Here is a 21,689-nt window from a genome sequence, read left to right on the forward strand (position 1 = left end):
AATTTGAAATTGCTGTCTTCAAGATTCTGCTTTGATAGCATTATGCTTATAGGACTTATCATCAGATGTTTTCTAGTTATTTGCCCTTCTTCATTGCCTACCTTTCTGTCTTTTCCGGGGACACGGGACTTCTACCTTGTCACAGTACAGTCATTCATTCCTTCCCTTCCCTTCTTCCTCCTTCTAAAACTTCTTTCATGGAATTTGGCTCAGTTTTCTTAGGCAGTCTTAGAAGTTAAAATACCTTACAGAGCATAGGCTCGCTTGCTAACCTTGTTGGGATTCTATAGTCATTGGGTTCACAGAAAGGTTTCAGAGAGGACAAGGAAAAGGTTATTTAAGGAGCGTAGGCATTTGACTGTCTCTTCCAGGGACAGGACACTCTACGTCTAGGGTAGATCTAACCTGGTTCCTTGCCTGTGTTTCCTTGCTTTCTCGGGTCACTTTTATACTGTGGTGCTTGGGCTGAGCAGTTGTCCTGGAGACCAGGTGGCTCACAACTGGGCATAATTATTCTCTGGCCTCTGGGGTATGCACTTACAAGCAATCTGGGTGTTCTTTATCCTCACCTATTGTTCCAGCTAGTCTTTGATTGTTTGAGCTTTACTGAAGCGTTTTCCTCAGTTGGTAAAATTTAACTTGTTTTACTTCCTTCCTCCTTTTTACTTGTTAGTGTAGAGACTTTTATTTCCCTTCTTTCCTCTGTCTTAGGGTTTCTGTTGCTGTGAAGAGACACCATGACCAGGGCAACTCTTATACAGGAAAAACACTTAATTGTGGCAGACATGGTGCCAGAGACGAAGCTGAGAGTTCTTAACGTCTTCACTCACAGGCAGCAAACAGGAAGTGGTCTGAGACACTGGGCAGTATCTTGACCATGTAGGAGACGTCAAAGCCCATCCCCAAAGTGGCACACTTCCTCCAACAAGGCCACCCCTCCTAATAGTGCCACTCTCTTGGGGACCATTTTTCTTTCAAACCATTACATCCTCCCAAAAAGTCCAGTTTCCACTGGGTTGATACACTCAGAGATATATATGTCTGTGCTGCTGGTCTTGCCTTTCTCCCTGGCTCCTCCACGGTAGCAGTGGGCCTTCTAGTCCCTAATCACCAATCTAACTTACAGAAGGAACGACAGCCAAGGAGAGGGGGAGCCCAGCTGCTCTGTGAGCACAGTTGTCAGGAAGCCACAGCCTCCTGACACTCAGGGAACACAACCCCAGCTCTGCAGGAGACTGGGAGCTCTTCACTGATTTTTTATTTTCTCAACAACTATTTGAGTGCCCACCAATGGAACATGGCATAAAATAAAGCGAAAATTCTACCCTTGTTGATTATAGTCGATTTGGGAAAAAATGATGAAAAGTATACAGTGTGTCAGATATCAGCTGCAAGAGCAGCTGAGCTCGAGGAAAACTGGTGAGCATGGAAATCATTGTGTTTACATAGGCAGTGAAGAAGGCGCCCGCCCCCAAGGGAACTAACTAAGCCATATACACTGCATACAATCCTGACATAAATGTTTCAGAGCAAGGGGAGAGTGAGTACAATGGTTCCTAAGATGAGTGTATACTTGGCATGTTCCAGAAATAGTAGGGAGGTCACTTGTCTAGAAAAAACAAGTAGATGGGTAATAAAAGATAAGAACAAAACCATAATGAGGGTGAGCTGGGGAGGTGGCTTAATGGGAAAAGCGTTTGCCTCACAAACATGAACTGAGTTCAAATCCCCAGAACCCATGTAAAACTGAGCACAAGTGTGTGGTGAGATGGGAGGCTGAGGCAGGAGAATCCTTGAAAGTGCCTGGGTCAGTTAGCCTGGTTCATGCAGTGACAAATAGCAAAGAGAAAAGAAAGACTCTATTTCCAAGTGAATACTGACACCCGAGGTTGTCACCAAGGTTGTGAACCCTCATTCCTGCATATACACATGTATATACATCATTGTGCACACACACAAACCATAGAGAGAATCAAATGATAGAGGACCCAGCCATAGGCAGCTGGCACAGTCTCACAGTCTGGAAATCATAGACATTTTTAATCCTAGTACTTACGAGGGCAGAGCAGGACTGCATGTTTGAGGCTAGCCTGGTCTCCACAGTGAGTTCCAGAGCTACTTAATGAGACCTTACTTCGAAATCAAAACAAAACAGTAAAGGAGAAGGAGAAGCAGGAAATGATGTCTCAGACTTAGTTCAAAGTTTTGTCTCAGAAAGGAAGTGTCTGTGTTGAGGACTGTGGAGAGAACACATAGCGAGTATGGGAGATTAGGAGATTCTGTAGAACCTTCTGCCTCAGAGAGTGTCCGTGCAGAGTACTCAGGGCTCTGGTGGCTTCAGGAGGGTAGGAGTGTAGATCTTGAACGTGTACCAGCCTTGCAAGGCATGTTGCTGTAGAGTAATGCAGAGAATTAGACGGTGGCTAGAGGAGAGTATGGGGAAGGGAGATGATTTCTTTTTATGAAAATAAGACTGTGTGCTGAGTTTTTCCCAGTCAGTTTTCGGGCTCTGAGGCCTTGATCATGCCAGGATTCTTCAAAGCTTTATTAAGAAGTTTGGGTCCCCTGAAACCATGCTATACCCAGTTACAAGGAAATTTGTGTAAGAATGGGGCTGATGGTGTTCGTGATTTATAAAATCAGGAGTGATGCTAACAGAAGGAAAGTTTTGGACAGTTTGGTTCTGTGATTAGAAGTCCTTGCAGGGGGACTGGGCTTGATTCCTAGCACCCACATGGTGGCTTATAACCATCTATGACTCCAGTCCCAAGGGATACGGTGCCCTCTCCTGACTTCCATGGTAGCAGGCACACATGTGGTGCACAGACATACATGTGAGCAACCACTCATACACTTAAGACAACCCTTTAAAAATGAAAGTACAGCTTGGAGGGGCTCTAGTCTTGTACTGCTCAGGGCCATCATCAACTGGCTTCCTAAGTCCAGTGAGAAGGAACTGTCTGCCAACCTATAAACTTCAGCAAGATAGGTAGAAATGTGGAGTCCTGCCTAAGTACTGTTTATAATGTGGTACCCGTAACTGTATTTATGACATGAACCACTCACTACCTGTGGGTACTACTCTCTGTGTCCCCAAAGAGGTCCTTTGTAGTATACCCACCTTCTTCAGAACCTCACTAAAGTGCCCTTCTTAGGAAGCCAGAAGAATGAGGAGCACAGTCTTCCTTGCCTAACGGTTGGTGGTCATGATTAGATTCAGACTTAGATTCCAGTATTCAGTAGATGTTTATTAAATGTGTTTGCTACTTTAAAAAGAAAGAAGCCTGTGCTAATGAGAATGACCTAAAAGAGAAAATTTGATCAAGCCAGCTTCCCTGGCTTAGGATAATTTCTGACCCTCCCCCACCCCTCCCCACCAAAAAAACCCAGCAAGTAGATAGGCAAGGATGTAGGAGAGTCAAGACCTGTGTGCACTGTTGGTAGGACTATAAAATGATACATGTTCCCTGGAAAATAATTCGGAGTTCCTCAGAAAGTTTACATTACTGGTATCTGACTCATGTTCTTGACCAGCACTGCAGAAAGTAAACTACAGCTGTTGTGTGATGCAGCACCTGACCTCCAAGTATGTAGGATCTTAGAGAGATTCATGCTCACGGCAGCACTGTTGACCCAACTTAAGTGGCAAAGGGAACTCAGATTCTCGGACAGATGAATGGTAAGCAAAAAGTGGCGTGTCCATACCGTGGGAAGTTACTCAGCCTTCAAAAGGGTGGACATCCTGACATGTATACATTACCTCAGATGAACTTTGAAGACATTTTACTTAAGGGAAGTAGTGGCTACCACAGACTGATAGGTTGTTCAGTGGCTGAAGTGGTTCAGGTTTGTAAACTGGAAAGTTCTGGAGAGGAAACATAGCAGTGTAAATGGACTTAACACTTCTGAGCTGTCTGTTTGAAACTGGCTGTGGGGCTGGAGAGATTGCTCAGAGGTTAAGAGCACTGGCTGTTCTCCCTGAGGTCCTGAGTTCAATTCCCAGCACCCACATGGTGGCTCACAGCCATCTGTAATGAGATCTGGTGCCCTCTTCTGGCCTGCAGGCATATGTGCAGACAGAATACTGTATACATAATAAATAAATAAATAAATAAATAAATAAATAAATAAATAAATAAATAAATCTTTAAAAAAAAAGAAAAGAAAAGAAACTGGCTGTGGTAAACTTTATGTTATATGAAAGAGAGAAAGACCCTTTGTAGGCATCATGCATTTAAGTGGATAGGAGATGGGATCCAGCACAGATGGAGGGTTTTAATGTAAAGGATGGGACAAAGGCAGTTCATCCCTTGGGACAGAATAGAAAGGAGAGGTGGGGTCAAGTACCGGTCAGATGAGAGGGGCAGTCTGTGTGGATGCTTGAGAAGTCCTCTTATATAATTATTATCGTAGAGTAAGGCCGCGGCTGCTGGTGATAGAGACTTGGGGAAAGGACAATCAGAAACCTAGGCAGTGGGCGAGTTCAGAGGTCACCGAAGGGAGTTGATGCTGGTGAGTGAGTAAAACCATGTTCCCCCCTCCCCTTTCCTGCACATTCTCCCATTTCAGTGAGTAAAATCTAGATTGAGTCACATGCCTTTGAGGGATTTACAGCAGCCACTCCTTTAGGGAATGAAAGGTTCTTTCTTTTTCTTTGAACTGACCCAATTTTGGACAATGCCTAAGCATTGTTAGCTGGGCTCGAGTTTGGGCGAATTAAAAGGTGATGATACTTGTCCACCCATGGTAGATAGTTGCCAAGGCAAGTTGGCCTCTTAGCTTCTTCTTGCCTGCTGACTTCCCAAGTGACATAGACTTTATCATCTTCTTGCCATTTCCTCAGAAACAGAGTTTGTGGTCCTTTTATACGGTCACATCTAGGTGAAGTGTCATTTCTGGGGCAAGGTTATTATGATGTCTGTTAACCAAGTCTGCCTTCCAGAGCTTATACTATAGGATTTGGAACAAAAATAAATGTTTCCTTATAATAGCTATTAGTTGTTAATCCATTGAGTATTGTAAACAACCCCAGAGAGCCAGAACCCTGACCTTCCAGGGTTAGCGAGTGTTACAGCAGAACAGACGCTGTTGATTCAGGGAGTTCTAAAGGTTTTGACGTTGACTTAGCATCTATTTATGATAAGCAGCAGTCTGAGTGCCGTATACATAGTCAGATAGTCCTCTTCTGATGACTCAGTTAAACAACTTTTGTGAGTGGGTTAATGGGTAATAGGAAAGTGAAATTTGCACCACCCCATGGCTGGTTCCACACAAGTCAGCTTCCAAAGCTCTTTGGCCAGAAAATGTCTATCTTCATTCAGTCTCCTGAGAAGTCATCTGAGAGACTGACAAAAGGGACGTCTTATGTCTTTAAGAAGTTATAAAATTGCTTTAAGTTATTACTGAAAGTAGAATTATTTTGAACTAACTATAAATCCTAAAGGAACAGTAAAAGAATGAAAGAAATGAGAACAAATAAGAGAAGTTTTCATTTAAAATTAGAAAACCCTTGATGTATAAGTACTGTGTTTGCATCATTCCCACCCCTCTCTCCCCAGGTTCTTCTCCTGTGTCCCCCAAATTCCCGCTCAAATTATAAACCTCTTCCTCTTTAATTATTGTTACATACATACATACACATACACACACACACACACACACACACACACACACACACACACACACGCTGCCTGAGTCAAGTGTTGCTCTCATATCCATGTGTTCAGGATTGACTGTTGAGGATTGGATAACCTGTTGGGCTTGTCCCTGGAGAACACTGATTCTCCCTCTCTTAGCAGCCATTCATTGCCTATAGCTCTTCGTCCAAAGGTGGGGCCTTGGGAGGTTGTCCCGTCCTTATTAGCATGTCATCTGGTGGTGTTAGTGTGTAGGTCATACGTAGGTGACCAGTCGTGTTTAGGTGACCATACTGTTGAGATTTCATTGGTGCAGCTTCCCTGTCATTTGTAGAAGACACTATACTGAAACAGAAATCCTGGTCCTCTGGCTATTACAGTCTTTCTGCTCCTTCTATGATGTTCCCTGAGCCTTTGTTGTAGGGTTGTGTTCTATTAACTGAGACTGAGCATCCCAGTCTGTTCTCAGTATTTTGACCAGTTGTGGCTTTCTGTGATGGTTTCCATCTGCTTCAAAAGGAAGCCTCTTCAATGAGAGCCAAGAGCTACCTAGATAAGTATTTAGGATGCAGTTAGAAATTATGCTGGTTTCGGAAAATGGCAGTCACAGGTTCTGCTTTAGGGTCCATGACTTCACTAAGTCTTTACTGTACCAAGCATGAATTCCCTCCTGTTGAGTGAGGCCTAAGTCCACCATGACAGCTGTTGATTATACCCAAGATATAATTGCCACTAAAGAAATAATAAAGATGCTGGGCGTGGTGGCACACACCTCTTTTTTCCTTCCTTCCTTCCTTCCTTCCTTCCTTCCTTCCTTCCTTCCTTTTCTTTCTTTTCTTTCTTTTCTTTCTTTTCTTTCTTCTCTCTCTCTTTCTTCATTTTTTTTGTTTTTTGTTTTTTTTGAGACAAGGTTTCTCTGCAGTAGCCCTAGCTGGCTTTCCTGGAACTCACTTTGTAGACTAGGCTGGCCTCCAACTCATAGAGATCTGTCTGCCTCTGCCTCCCAAGTTCTGGGTTAAAAGGCATGCGCCACCATTTAAAGACATGTGCAACTTTGATCCCAGCACTCAGGAGGCAGAGGTAGGCAGATCTCTGTGAGTTCAAGGCCAGCCTGCTAGGGCAGTCACACAGAGAAGAAAAACCAACAACAAAAAGAGATCATAAAGGAATGACTTCTGGTGTGTCTGCATGCACCCCTCCTTTAGTGTTAAGCACCTGCATCCTAACTCCTGTTGTCTCCATTGTCCCACAGATACGAAATGTGGAAACAAATCAATGTCTAGACAACATGGCTAGAAAAGAGAATGAAAAGGTTGGAATTTTCAATTGTCATGGTATGGGAGGTAATCAGGTGAGTATCTTTACTAAACTTTTAAAACAGCTTTTAATTTGGTTTACTTTGCTCTTTTAATCCTGTAACATTATTCAGGAAACATTTTTATATCTTTAAAGAAAAATAATAAAGAGTATTAGGTGAAGGGTGCTTTCAATCTAATGATTGATATTTTCTTTGTTTAGGTTAGTCTCACTGTGTAACCTTGGCTAGCTTAAAACATATAGACTAGAATGGCCTTGAGCTCAGAGATCTGCCTGCCTTTTCTAATGATTTTTTAATAAAGGATTTTTAAAAGGCCCCTGTCACAACTGAATTAACACTGCTGAGCACAAAATTTATTATGTCCTTTTTAGAAAAAAAAAAAAAAAGGCTGCCCTTAGTAATACACTCTGCCTACAGAGAACTATGGTGGTTTTTACTTTCCTTTGTATAAAACGGGTGTAGGTTTTCTCAGTCTTCCATTCTCCATTACTTTAACAATTTGCACGAATCGTGTGTCTTGAAATAGTTGTAGGTAATTTCAGAGGAGCCTAGGGAAAATTTAAACTTGAGTTTTGGTGTTTTATGCTTATTATTCTCTGTGTCTGTTGAAGCTGATTCCTGGTGTCTTCATTGTCTCATGGTTACAAAATGTAGAATTATTGGCATCTGAAATGCTGACTAATTTCTTTTTGTTATTAAAGTTTATATAGGTTCATGCTTGCTTTTCAGGTTTTCTCTTATACTGCCAACAAGGAAATTAGAACCGATGACCTTTGTTTGGACGTTTCTAAACTTAATGGACCAGTTACCATGCTCAAATGCCACCATCTCAAAGGCAACCAGCTCTGGGAGTATGACCCAGTGGTGAGTTACCTAGTTGCCTATAGATAGAGAAGCTACAGCCTGTCACTGGCACAGTGACACTTCTAGCTAATGTGGTTAATAGTAACTGATAGACTTATTACAGCCATTAGATGTGCCCCAGCGTTCTATTGGTTTCTAGATGTGTGCCACTGCCGTTGTGGGTGTGACTGTCCCTTGCCTCAAAGGATGGACACTATTTCTTTACAGCCAGTGGCATAGCCTTGTGACAACCAACAGATGTGTAAGTGAGAAATCTCCTTGTTTTTAGTTTGTTGGAATGTAACAGCATATTAATTAGGCAGTACTGAATGTACTTAAGTAGCTTCATTGAGTAGATGACAGTTTTCCTGCACAAGTCTCTAGGTGTGTACCTTCTGGTATAGATTAGGAGTAGGCTGATAGCTGAGACAACTGTCATCTCAGCTCTGAGAGAAAGGAGCATGGGCTGCTTTATTGTCAGGCATGTTACTCTTGTTTCAGGAAATACATTTTTCCAAGAACACTGTTGTCAAGCTGTGCTCATTTCTTGGGAGTTATAGATGTGTCCCACAGTGAACCCGCAGCTGTAAGAAAGGCAGGAAAAGCCAGGGCTTGGTTTTCTTGTTTTTGAAAAATGAATGTTCAATTAGAAATGTAGGAGAATAGAGATGGTTCAAATATTTAGATAGAACTGATTGTACATGTGAAGTTTTAAAACTTTAAATCACTTTGCAGTGTTTGTTTCCCAGAGATTAAACTAATTATGTCCTGGGCTGGTTTCACACAGACTTCAGGATAAAGCTAACTGTTGAGGTATTTACTAGGGAGCATTTCTGAATTAATAACTGTGAAAAGGAAAGGGAAGGGCAAGCTACCTTGCTGGCCCAGTAGCTTGAGTGAATTCTAGAGGGAGCTCTGGACAGGGAGAGCAGCCTATCTATCTATCTATCAAAACATAACAACCAAGAAAGAGAATAGAACATTGTGTCAGCAACCCACAGTAGAAGCCTCCACTCAGATCTTAGATTGCAAAGGAACCCTCAAAATAAAATCCAGGACACTGCTTCATGGGTAGAAATTCATTGCTCCTGGTCACACAAGGGTTGGATGCTATAAGACCCAAGATTAGTAATTCTTAATCCAAGATATTTTGTTTAGTAGCCTACTATTTTTTATTAAATGTGCATGTTCATGCATGTTTAAATCTTGCTTATATTATGTACTCTGTAAAGTTTATAGCATGACAGTAAGCTCCTTCCCCTTTACTACGTGTGCTGTCTTTTCTGAAATCCAGTGGAGATTGAGAGCCATTCCATTTAGAGATTGGAGGAAGCCTTGAAGTGAGTAGCGAAAGCTGTCACCCTCCCTTCACGGGTTACAGTTAAAATGTGTCACTTGCCTGCCCAGTGCCTGAGCCATGTTCTCTCTGGAGAGCTGTAGGTATTACCTAGATTCTCTGCTGAGTCCTGTGATGACAAAGTGCAGCTCTGCATCTTCTGTCAGTTGCCAGAGCCTGTCTAGAGCAAGGTTCTTCACCAGGGTTTAGGTCTCCTGTGGGGCTTCCCCCTTGGGATAGCAGTTCAGTCTGGATGTTGAGCACTTGAGTACTCAGCATGGAGCATTTTCAGACTGGAAAACTGAATATGGGGGCACATGCCTACAATCACAGCACTCAGAGGTCATGGAAGTAGATTAGGAGTTAATTGGAGGCCAGCCTAGGATACATAGCAAGGCCTTGTCTCAAAAAAAAAGAAAGGGAAAAAGAAATGTGTGTTTTTAGAAATTGGGATGGAGCCAGGTAGTAGCGGCTCACTCCTTTAATCCCATCACTTGGAAGACAGAGGTAAGCACATCTCTGTGAGTTTGAGGCCAGCCTGGTGTACAGAGGGAGTTCCAGAACAGCCAGGGATACACGGAGAAACCCTGTCTTGGAAAAACCAAAAAAAAGAAAAAAGAAATTAGGGTGGAAAAACCATCTGCCCTGACACAGTGTTTGTTGTACTTGGTTTTTTCTGCTCTTAGTAGTATTGACTATGAGCCTGAGGCAGGGTGCCACCTTTGTAGGGGTTATGGAAGGTTGGATAAGTCCTTAATTCTGCACTGGATTTGCCTCAACGGAAACTGGAGGCTGAAGTGGCATGCATGTGGAGCCTGGGCTCTGGCTGCTGGACTGTGCCACACTGCAAAGCCTGTCCCCAGCCAGCAGGGCACGCAGCACCTGCATGAGGAAAGTCAGCACCAACCAGCCCACAGCTGCACTCACTTTCCATCTGTGAGAGTTCAAATCAGGGTGATGGAGCATCCACAATATACAGTTATTTTTATTTGCCAGGTCTCACTTTGACACAGCACAGAGTACTATAGGACTAGAAGTAAATGTAGATGGATGCAATCATTTGTTTCTGTTAGATTTCCAATTACAGACTGTTAATAGAGGCATGGTGAAAATGAGATGTTTCAGATGCTGGAGCGTTGGCTCAATGGTTAAGAGCACTGGCTGCTCTAACGGAAGACCCAAGTTCAATTCCCAACACCCACATGGTGGTTCACAACCATCTATAAGTCCAATTCTAGAGGATCCAATTCTCTCTTCTGGCCTCCAAAAGCATGAGGCACATACATGATATATAGGCGTGCACACAGGCAAAATACCCATACACATAAAGTAAAATAAAAATTAGTTTTGTTTTTTGAGACGGGTTTTTCTGTGTAGGCCAGGGTGTTGTGCTGGAATTCTTTCTGTAGACCAAGCTGGCCTCAAACTCACAGAGATGTGCCTGCCTCTGTCTCCCAAGTGCTGGGATTAAAGGTGTGCGCTGCCGCCGCCGCCACCACCACCACCTGGCAAAATACAAAATTTTTATGGGAGATCTTGCAGAGAAAAGAATCACATTAAAATCAAGACATGAGTACAGAATCAGATAAATGCGTGTTTGTTAACAGTGTAGCTACATGACCTGTTAGGAAATCACTCGACATGTACCCCACACCAGTACATTGGTGATTGTTGGTCTGGAACACGTTCTCAGATTCATTGTGGACCATTGTGACTGTGAATTTACTCTTATTTACCCCACCTTTTAGAAGTTACCCTAAAAATCAGCGTGAAAGTATCAACTCTAAAACATAAGCATCTAGATAGATAGCGGTATCCCTCCCTGATTATTTAGAGCCTCCTTTGCATGTGAGGAGCCACATAATTTAACTCTGCTGTTACTGCCTTACAGAACCTTCTCAAAATATGTATTGTGTTGTAATATTTATCTTCAAAGTAGAAAAACCCAAGTTGTCCAGGCTGTGATCCTAGTCCTTTCAAGGTTTCTGTGCTCTCATATACCACAACACCTTCTTCCACACAAGGATAACTTCTGGATTTGATATCTAGGCTTATGGTTGATTGTACTTGTGTGTGGTGGCAGTGGCAGGCTGCACAGCTTTAATTCCAGCACTGGGAGGCAGAGACAGGTGGATCTCTGGGAATTCAAAGCCAGCCTGGTTGACATAGTGCAATGCTGTCTTCAATGGGAGGTGGGGTGTTACATTTTCCTCCACTTTCTAGTTAAGGTGTGTGTTTCCTCTGCTACTTTCAGAAACTAACCCTGCAGCATGTGAACAGTAATCAGTGCCTGGATAAAGCCACGGAAGAGGACAGCCAGGTGCCCAGCATTAGAGACTGCACTGGAAGCCGGTCCCAGCAGTGGCTTCTTCGAAATGTCACCCTTCCAGAAATATTCTGAGACCAAATTAAAACAACAACAGAAAAAGAAAAAAGAAAAAAAAAAGAAAGAAAAAATAAGGATTGACTGGGCTACCTCAGCATACATTTCTGCCACATTCTTAAGTAGCAAAAAAGGAAAAGTGTTTTCCTCTTCTGTGGGATGTAAGGTTTATCAGCCATTAAAACTCAGACTCCTCTAGCTTTTCACTTGCTGCGAACCAGCCTTCCTGTCCCAGGACATGAGACTGCAAAGTGGTGGGACTGCGCACACTGATGTTTACAAGACTGGAAGGGTCTTCATCGAGAACAGTGGCCAATAGCCTTCAGATCCCAGAACAGGCACAGCACGTGCTCGCTGGATAGATGCGCCTTCCACAGCTTCCCTGCACGTCAGCCTTTCTGCTGAATGTGCCTCGTGAAGAAGAGCTCTCCTGATTAGAACCAGTAGCTGGAATATTAAATATTGCTAGAAAAGTAAGTGGAATAGAACTGGAACCAGGTTCAGAATCATGAAAACATTTTTACAACAATAAAAATTATATCAAAACAGGGTTTAAAGGAAATTAAAACAGAATTATGAGAAGTACAATTTGTTATAGTATCAGATTTCTATATAGATTTTATACCTCAGTGGGGAAAATTGATTCCAGTGACATTCATTTTGTTTTCATCTGTGTGATAATCATGGATGCTTTTATTTTCTTGGGGTGCTGAAAATGAGATTGGGGGGAGGGTGGAGCTCTGAACATACTTTTGACTTCTTTTTACAATATTTTTATTTGGTTTGTGGGCTGTTGGAATTGTAAGTTTTAATTGCCTTCTTTAAAAAATAATGGAGATTTAACATGCCTGGTCCCAATTGACAAGTTAGAGCTATCTCAGTTGCTCTTGGGTCAGCTGGCTTACAGACTCCCTTTCTTACCCTGTCCCCCACCTCCACACTCGGTTTCTTATTCAACTTTTTAACTTGATTCAACAGATTGTGCTTAGTACCTGAGACCCTGCTCCTGTCCTCCAGGTTGTTCTCACAGCACTAACTCCCAGTTCCCTGTGAGTCACTTGACACAAGGCTGCAGAGGTGGTTGTGGATTTGAGTGTCTGCAGACCATGTGTCTGCTGGGCTTTCTGAAACTTCTTTCACACCCCACATAGCTGTGCTTCACTGTCAGGTGCACATTTAGATGAGGCTTGAGTTGTGGTGTTGATTTGCTACTTTTTAAAAAAATAAAGATTGAGTGAAAATACTTAATTGGCATTTTTAATGAGTTAGCCAAAGAAGTGCAGCTATGAAGTCCCTATTACAGTCCTGCATTTCATCCCTGTCTCCGTTTTGTTAACTGATTTTCTTTACTCTGCTTTTTAGTGACAGAATCACGTATTAAAAGTTGATGTTAATTAAAGTTTGCTTTTTGATCTCACAGAACTCTCATTGTGACATTTTTCCATAGCAACCCACTGGCCAAAATGCATATACTCTGCTTCCTGATTGTCGGTTATGTTAATGGTATTCTTTGATTGTCAGTGACAATGGTATGCCTTGATTGTGAAGACTTGCTGCAGAAAGTGCTATTTCTTGTGCTTGCGGATGTTCCTGGAAGCCACATGACCAGTGACATTTGCCCCGTTTCTCATCATTCATCAAGTCAGCATCAAACATGGATGCTTTGGGTAAAGCTGTCCTTCAGGATGAAGAAACCTCCCCTCCCCCAGGAAATTTGAAATGATGCTGGTGTTGGCTGGAATGGTTTGTCTCCTCTGTGAGCTGTGTTAATTCTATCTCCAGTGGGCCCAATGTTTGAGAAGTCAGATGTCTAATAAATTATTTTCATGCTCAGAATTACAGATTTTTGTACCCTAGCATAGCATGGTCTTATTCTTTATTGTAAAAGTTGAACAGCATTGTGACTTAAAATTTTGTCTCACTTTCTAAGTGGGGTGTGAGTGACTTAACTCATGGGTACTTTTAGAACCTGATAGATAATCTCATTGCCTTTATTTTTCTAATTAAAAGATTCCTAAATACTTTGAAAATATAAAGCATTCCTGAGTAGTTGTGCCTTACATGGTGTTACCTTGGGCCCTTTCCTCACAGCTGTTTGTGGATTAGGCAGATGCTCATCTCTGCTGGAATCTGACTGAGAAGAAAAGGAATGAAGAGAAATTGAAAGATGTGAGTGGGCTTATTTGGGCCAGTGACGTATTCAGAAGTATGACAAATAAGATCCATTTTGTTTTGTTTAAACAGGGCCTCACTCTGTAGCACAGACTAGCCTCAGACTCACAGCAATCCTCCTGCTTCGGCCTCCATCCAAATATTGGGATTAAAGGCATTAACCACCAAACCTGGCCAAGATTATTTGAATCTCATATCAGTCACAGTCTGTTTCTTGGTCCTAATTGGTATCTTGACAAACACTGTTTTGTTCACTGTCCTGCCAATCCAGGATGTCATGCAGGCCATGTCTTCCCTGTCCTTGTTCTCTGGAAGGACCTGGTGCTTCCTTCATCTTCCAAGAAGTACACCAAAGTGAGTTGAACTCCAAGGCCAACACATTCTTTAAACAAGAAAGACGGTGTTTCTAGAGTACTGGCTAGAGCAGGTGTGTGGAAGAAAAGTACTTTACTCCTTTTGGACATTAAGTCCATTTGCAAGTCTTCTATTCTCTGGGTTTTTGGTTTTTTTTTTTTTTTGTTTTTTTTTTTTGAGTATTAAAGATCATTTTGCTCAGTATATTTATAAGAATTGTTCGTTCAGAGTAGGGGGCTGATATGTAAAGCTTTAACAGTATGTGTGTAAGGTAGTTCTGATATTTCAGATATGCACTTACAATACTATTAAAGAGGTCAGATGTCAGGAGAGATGGCTTAGCAGTTAAGAGCACTGACTGCTCTCCCAGAGGACCCAGGTTCAATCCCCGGCACCCACATGGCAGCTCACACTATATGTAACTCCAAGAACTGACATCCTCACACACATACATGCTGGAAAAACACTGATGCACATAAAATAAAAATAATATATAATTATATATATGAGGTCAGATGTCTAAGAAGGAAGTTATGTACCTCTACCTTGAAAACTACAGAAACATGCTGAGAAAAAACGAGAGAGCAGCACAGTGAGTGGACCTTACTCATTCACGGTTTCATAATGCTAAGATGCCAGTTTCCCACAAACTCATCTGTAGATTGATAGAGTAAAAGTTCATAAAGCTTTTTTGTAGGAATCAGTGTATGCGTGCAAGTGTGTATGTGTGTCTGTGTTTGTAGAAATGCAGTAAATATATAATTGCAAAATATTGTTAAGGGGAAAAATAAAATTGGAGGCCTTCTAGTTTGCATCAAGATTTGCTCGAAAATTTTTGTATACGAGTGTGCTAGTAGAGTTGGATAAACAGATGATAGAAACATCACACATGTATGAGTTTTTAACAAAAACTGCAAGCAGTTAATTCAGGAAGTAAGGATTTTCCTATTTGAATTGAAGTGGTGTTTTGTTTGGTTTTCATTGGTTTTGTTGGTTTGCCTTTTTTTTTTTTTAATTGCTTTTTTGTTTGTTTGAGACAGAGTTTCTTTGTGTAGTCCTGGCTGTCCTGGAACTAGCTCTGTAGGCCAGGCCTGCCTCAAATTCACAGAGATCCACCAGCTTCTGCCTCCCAGATTCTGGGATTAAAAGTGTGTGCCCAGCTTATTTGTTTTGGGACAGGATCTTGCTGTGTATCCCTGGCTGGCTTAGAACTCACACAGGTGTTCTTAAGGGTTTCAGTAAAAGATGTACTACGGTTCCTGGAGTGAGGATTTGTGTTGTGTAGTTCTTAAGCTGCTAGCCCTGAGGGAATGCAGGGTACTGCTCTTGTCCCTTAATGAAAGCATACTCTCACAGACTCTGACCTCTTCCATCCCAAACCCTAATAGCTGACTTTCTTGTTGCCTCTAGACTCCCTGGGATCTGTAATGAGTTTCTTTTTCTTTTTTTTTTTTTTTTTTTTTTTTTGGTTTTTCGAGACATGGTTTCTCTGTGTAGCTTTGCGCCTTTCCTGGATCTCTCTCTATAGACCAGGCTGGCCTCGAACTCACAGAGATCCACCTGGCTCTGCCTCCCAAGTGCTGGGATTAAAGGTGTGCACCACCACCTCCTGGCTGTAATCAGTTTCTTTGTGGTGATGAATCTTCATTTCATCACTGTGTCTTGCTTGACACACACCTGAATCTAACTTTCTACCATTCAGGACTCTAAGCAATGAGTTGGCTTCTGGTCACTGTTAGCAGACTGTAAGACCAGATAAGAATCCTTAACCATAGAAATCCCAAATTGACCAACAGATTAAGTGCAGACCTTATTAACATATCCCAAGTGACTTTTTTCAGAAGTTAACAGATGAATCCTAAAATTGTTAAGAAAATCATAGGATCCAATGCACTAAAAGGATAAAGATAAGTGAACAGAACAGACAGTCCAGAAAACCTCCTATAGTGTAATCAGTTGATTTTCGAAAATACCAAGACAATTGAATGGAATCTTGTTTTTATGATTTCTAGTTTGTAGACAACTAAGCAAGAAGTAATTCTATATCATACGATTTAAAAAAAAAAAAAACCCCACAATATAAGAGCTAAATCTATGGAAATCTTTTGAGACAGGACCCGAGGAAGCTAAGGCTGGCCATGACATTGCTCTGTGTTAGAGGATGGTGGCCTTAAACATTGATCCTCCTGCCTCCACTTCTGTGTGCTGGGATTGCAGATGTGCATCATCATGTCAGGCTTATGCAGTTCTGGGGGTTGAATTCAGAGCTTGATGCATAAAAGGCCAAAACTCTACCAACCAAACCCTATAAAATTCCTAAAAGAAAACAATTAGACAATTGTTTCTTTGATATAAAACAAAAGCACCAGTAAAAGTTGTGGGGTTTTTTTGGTTTTGTTTTGTTTTTGGTGAAAAGATAAACTCCATAAAAACTTTAAAGTTCTAAGTGCTTCTAAGAACACCGTCAGGAATGTATATAGCTTGGAAGTAGAGTCCTAGTGTATATGAGGCCCTGGAGTCAGTCAGTGCCCAGCATCACAGGGGAAGGGGCCATAGGACCCCATTCCACAGAATGGGACGAAACGTAAGTTAATGTGCATCTCGAGTACAAGAGAATCTAGAAAGCAAGGAGATAGACCGTTGCTTTTGGATGGGTAAAAATTATAAATAGGCTTTTCCCAAAGATATGACATGTCAAGTGATTGTGTGAGAAGGTACTCCAGGCAGCGCAGGAGTAGAACATTAAATAGTCTTCAGAGGACCCAGGTTTGATTCCCAGCACCCACATAGTGGCTTAAAACCACCATAACTCCAATTGCAGGGAATCCACAGACATACATGTGGACAAAACACCCTAACATATAAAATACCTTTAAAAAATATTTTAGAGATACTTTACATTATTAGTAGCTGGTGTTAAAAATACGTATCATAGGTTTAGAAAGTAGGAGCTGGAGAGATGGGTAAGGGACCTTGCTGCCCTTCCAGAAGACTGCATGGCAGCACACAACTGTAAGTAACACTGGTTCCAGTGCCCCCTTCTGACCTCTGTGAGTAATGCATGCTCACCCAACTATAGACAAGACTTTCACTATATAATGGAAAAGATGTTAATAAATGCAGAAGTGTACATAAACTGAAAATACAACAGTAAGGTCTAATGTGATTTCTGTAGGCCTCAAAAAGTTCCTATAGATACAGGGACTAGCTTAGCAGAGCACTTGCTATTTGTCCAGAGCACCCATGTCAGGCAGCCCACAACTCCAATAGCTCCAGTTCCAAGGCTCCAGTGCCGCCTTTTGGCCTTTCTGGGCACATACACATATGGGACATCCACACATATACAAGTAAAAAATCTTTTAAAAATATTCCTTACACGATTGTTCTACAATTTATGTGGAAAGGAAAGAGAATAGCTAAGACTTTTTAAATAAAATGGGGTGGGAGCTAGAGAATTGAGTCAACTGTCATGAGCACTTTCTGCTCTTCAAGAAGACCCAGGTTCAGTTCCCAACATGGTATCTTACTACTGTGTAACTCCAGTTCCAAGGAATCTTGACACCCTTTGCTGGGTACTGTAGGCACCAGGCATGCATATGTTGCACAGACATATATGCAAGTAAAACATTCATAAAGATAAAATATGAGAATTCTACCTCAATGAGAGATTTATCATAGACCTAGTGGGGGAAAGGACAGTGTCTTCAAGGACCTTTATCCTACATCATAAGCATACGTTAAAGTTCTAAATGTAAGACCTACAATTGTAAATGACCTTCAGGAATGCATAGGGAACACACTGGGTGACTTTGGAATTAGTAACGATTGTTAAGATAGGACAGCAACAATGTGGACAGCAAGCTAGCTAGATCCAAGAAATTTCTTCAGTTGTGGATTTGCATGGAAAGTGGTAGGCGACCTGTAGGCACAGAGACCGAGATCCCGTGAGTGCGGAAACCATTGGTCTACACAGTGATTTCCAGGGCTACATAGAGAGACCCTGACTTTAAAAAGTCAACATTTTTAAGGTTTATTTTTAGTTATGTGGCGAGGGGTGTGTGTGTGTGTGTGTGTGTGTGTGTGTGTGTGTGTGAGAGAGAGAGAGAGAGAGAGAGAGAGAGAGAGAGAGAGAGCGAGCATGTGGGTATGTGCACATGAATGCAGAAGACAAAGGCATCAAATCATGTGGAGCTGGGGTTACAGATGGCTGTGAGCTGCCTGGTGTGGGTGCTTGGGACCAAACTTGGGTCTCTGGAAGAAACAGCAAGTGTTCCTAACCACTGAGCCATTTCTCCAACACACACACATTTTAACATGGTTGAACTATGAATCATGTTTAATAGCTAGCTGCTTCCATTTATTTCCATCAGCAATCATACTAGTTTTATGCAAGTTTAAAGTGTTGGGGGGGGGACCTAAAGCTAGCTTAACAAATTAAAAAAAGCCTTAAACATATTAGCAAGGATATGTTGGGGCCTCAGCCCGCAGCTAAGTTGAACAGTAGCCTTCCTCTCCAGCAGGTAACAAGTATCCTTGATGTCAAGGGCATAGAGGGAAAGGCTGGCTGCAGACGGTAGAACTCTTCCCCACCCCCACCCTGTTCTGATGCTGGGATCCACTCTCCTGCAGGGACCTTCAGCCCCATCTCTAGCCTGACTGGCATCAATAACTTGCCAGTTTCGAGCTGAGAAAATAGCTTGATTGAGAAAGTGCTTGCCTTGCAAGAACAAGGGCCTGAGTTTGATCCCCAGACATCATGTTTTAAAAATGGAAAATACCAGATGTGGTGACATGCATTTGTAACCCCAGCGCTGAGGAGCTGAAGACATATCCCTTGAACTCATGGCCAATAGCCAGTGAAAGACGGGAGTGGGGGGAGGAGAGGAGAGAGTGAACTTTCTCCTTCTGTCCTCAGCTCTGAGTCTCAGTGCTGTAGTATGCTTCTCAGATGGAAAGGAACACGGTCTCTTCATAACTGATAGATGAGCAGGTCGTGTGTGAGAGAAGTCAGTTTGGCTTGCAGAGACAGACAGCACAGGACTTGAAGTCAAGTAGCCACGGGTGCAGTGAACATTTGAGAAGACAGCCCCAACAAGTTGTGGGAAAAGCATGTACTTAACATGCCTTTTCAGAACTATTCCATGTTGGTTTCCCGTGAGACCACAGCCAGCACTATATTTAAGGACAGCCACTAGAGACCTCGCTATTTGAATCAAGAACAAAGCAAGGATGCCTGTGATCTCCATTATGGCACGACTGTTCAGGAAGTGCAGCCTGCAGGACACGAAACAGAACAGAGAGGCAAAAATGTCAAACCAACGGGTTGTTCCTGCTGTTTGCAGGTGGCTGTCATTTATTAGCTGAATGAATACTGTCTCGTAGAATGCTGGACTCCTTGTCCCCATAGAGCTGCTGGGGTGGAGCGGGAAGAGACCAGGTAAGAAACAAAGGGCTCAATAGTTACGACGCGGATTCAGATCCCAGCACTCACATGAAGGTTCACGACTGTCTGGAACTCCAGTTCCAGGAATCCAGTGCCCTCTTCTGGCCTCTGTAGGCACAGCATGCATATGGTATACAGACTTGCATCAGGTAACACACACACACACACACACACACACACACACACACACACACACACACACATATGAAAATTGTTTTAATAAATCAGCAACAGACTGTGCCATGAAGCAGATGAACAGAGGAGGGGCTATTTTTGAGCAAGGGACAGCCCACTCGAAGAGGAAGATTTGGCCAAAGCCCAAAGACAATCTATGGGTGAGCAGTGTTCCAAATGGGGAGCAGCTGGATGGAGCAAAGGCCCTGGCTCTCAGATACCATGAGCACACTAGGAACCTAGCTAGGTTGTTTGGGCAACCATGGTGAGGAGTCAGGGGGGATCTGAGGAATCCAAGAGTCAGGCAGGAGCCAGACTGTAAAGTTAGCAGCAGTGGTAAGAACTGTGACTTGAATCTGCGTGTACTAGGGAGGATGCTTGTGGAGTAAGAAGCAGATGAACTAGGGCTTCACTGCTGCCCACCACTCTGGCCGTTGTGTGCAAGCTCTCTTATTAGGATGAGCAGTGACAGCATGAGTGTAGGAAGAGTGAATTTACACTCCAGTGAATGAGAGGGCTTGGGGCGGGACAGGGACACGGAGTTGCAGAGTTTGAAGATAAACCAGCACTTGTGAGACTAAGAATGTCACTTAGTGGTAGAGTATACACATCTACAGTTACCACTGAATGCAGAGGTGAGAAAGACAGATGAGCCCAGGACAGTGCTACAGCCTTTGACCTGGGGGATGGGTACCAGTGACTTTAACTAGAGTCCTATAGTGATGGGTGCAGGAGAGCTGCACTTAAAACATGAAATGACCTGTTTCAACTTCCAGCTCAAGGGAAAACCCAAAATAGTCATCAGTGCATAGGTGATTGCCCCGGAACATTTTAGAAACAGCAGCACCCACCCATGTCTGATTTGAGCAAAGACATTTGGGGATTTTGAGCTGATAAGATGTAGATTGGATCTGGGACTTGGGGCTTTAATGGTCTGAGACTTAGCGGGGATCTTGGACTGGGAGCCTTGCATGAGAAATGCCAGTGAATCTTATGGAGAGTCAAGGGTGTACCAAGGCAGGTGGAATGATGACATTCCCATGGCTGTGCTCTGGTCCCTGGAACCAATGGCTTGCATTGGCAGGTTGAAGTAGGGGTGCTAGTAAACTGATTGAGGAGGGAGACGTTATCTGAGATCGGGCAGCTCTGGTGTAATCCTGTGTCCTGAACTGTGGAAGAAGGAGGCAATACCACGTGACTCAAGTGGCCATCATGGCTTTGAAGGTGAAAGGAGGAAACCAGCCTATTGGTGAAATTATTAAGGCCACTCCACGTAGTTAAAAGGGAGGTTTATTTTGTGGAGTAACTTACAAATGAAGGGATAGGTTGCAGGGTCTGGCAAAGGTATGGCGCAGTCTGGCGGTGTTCTCTGGAGAACTCTGCTCAGTCTACCTTCAGCATCCAGGGTCCCAGAACCAAGAGAGACCTTTCCTCTCGATCCTGGGTCTTCAGTGCCCTCCCTCAGCCCCACCTTGTGGGCGTGACCATTACCAAAGCCTCAATGGGGGTTGGAACTTCCAGGCCAAGGCTGGGATGGCTACCCACTACACCAGCCGAAATGCACACGAAACCCTAAGAGCCAGGAAAAGGTGAGAGGACAAGTTAACCTCTACAACCTCTAGGGAGGGACACAGTCCTTGGATCCCTTGATACAGCTCAGTGAAGCTCACTGTAGATTTATGGTCTTCACAACTGGAAGATAATCAACCTGTCTTTTCTTTTTAAAAAAATGTGTTCTTATTTACTGTGTGTGTGTGTGTGTGTGTGTGTGTGTATGTATGTGTGTGTGTGTTCAGGTGCCTATGGGCAGGCAGAAGTTACTGGGCCCCTGGAACTAGAGTTACAGGCTATTGTGAGCTGCCTGGTATGAGTAGCGCTGGGAACCAAACCTAAGTCCTCTGGAAGAGCAGGAAGGCTCTTCACTGCTGAGCTGTCTCTCTCCTCTTAATGCTGCTGCTCTGCGGTATTTGTTATAGCAGCAATATGAAGCTCATACGGTGAGAGACTACACTGACTGGCTTTTAGATATT

General features: G+C 42.9%; 1 protein-coding gene across 5 annotated transcripts in view; it reads left to right on the forward strand.

Moving 5' to 3' along the window:
* Galnt1 (polypeptide N-acetylgalactosaminyltransferase 1) overlaps positions 1 to 13,357 on the forward strand; it is a 79,612-nt gene extending 66,255 nt beyond the window's left edge. For all 5 annotated transcript variants that reach the window (XM_036204681.1, XM_036204682.1, XM_036204679.1 and 2 more), the window contains 3 exons: positions 6,889 to 6,987; positions 7,684 to 7,818; positions 11,388 to 13,357. In XM_036204681.1, the coding sequence (XP_036060574.1) occupies positions 6,889 to 6,987; positions 7,684 to 7,818; positions 11,388 to 11,534 (381 nt within the window). In that variant the 3' untranslated portion in view covers positions 11,535 to 13,357. The remainder of the gene's footprint in view (positions 1 to 6,888; positions 6,988 to 7,683; positions 7,819 to 11,387) is intronic.
* The last annotated feature ends 8,332 nt before the right edge of the window (positions 13,358 to 21,689 follow it).

This window comes from Onychomys torridus, chromosome 13, assembly GCF_903995425.1.
Source record: "Onychomys torridus chromosome 13, mOncTor1.1, whole genome shotgun sequence".
NCBI lineage: Eukaryota > Metazoa > Chordata > Mammalia > Rodentia > Cricetidae > Onychomys > Onychomys torridus.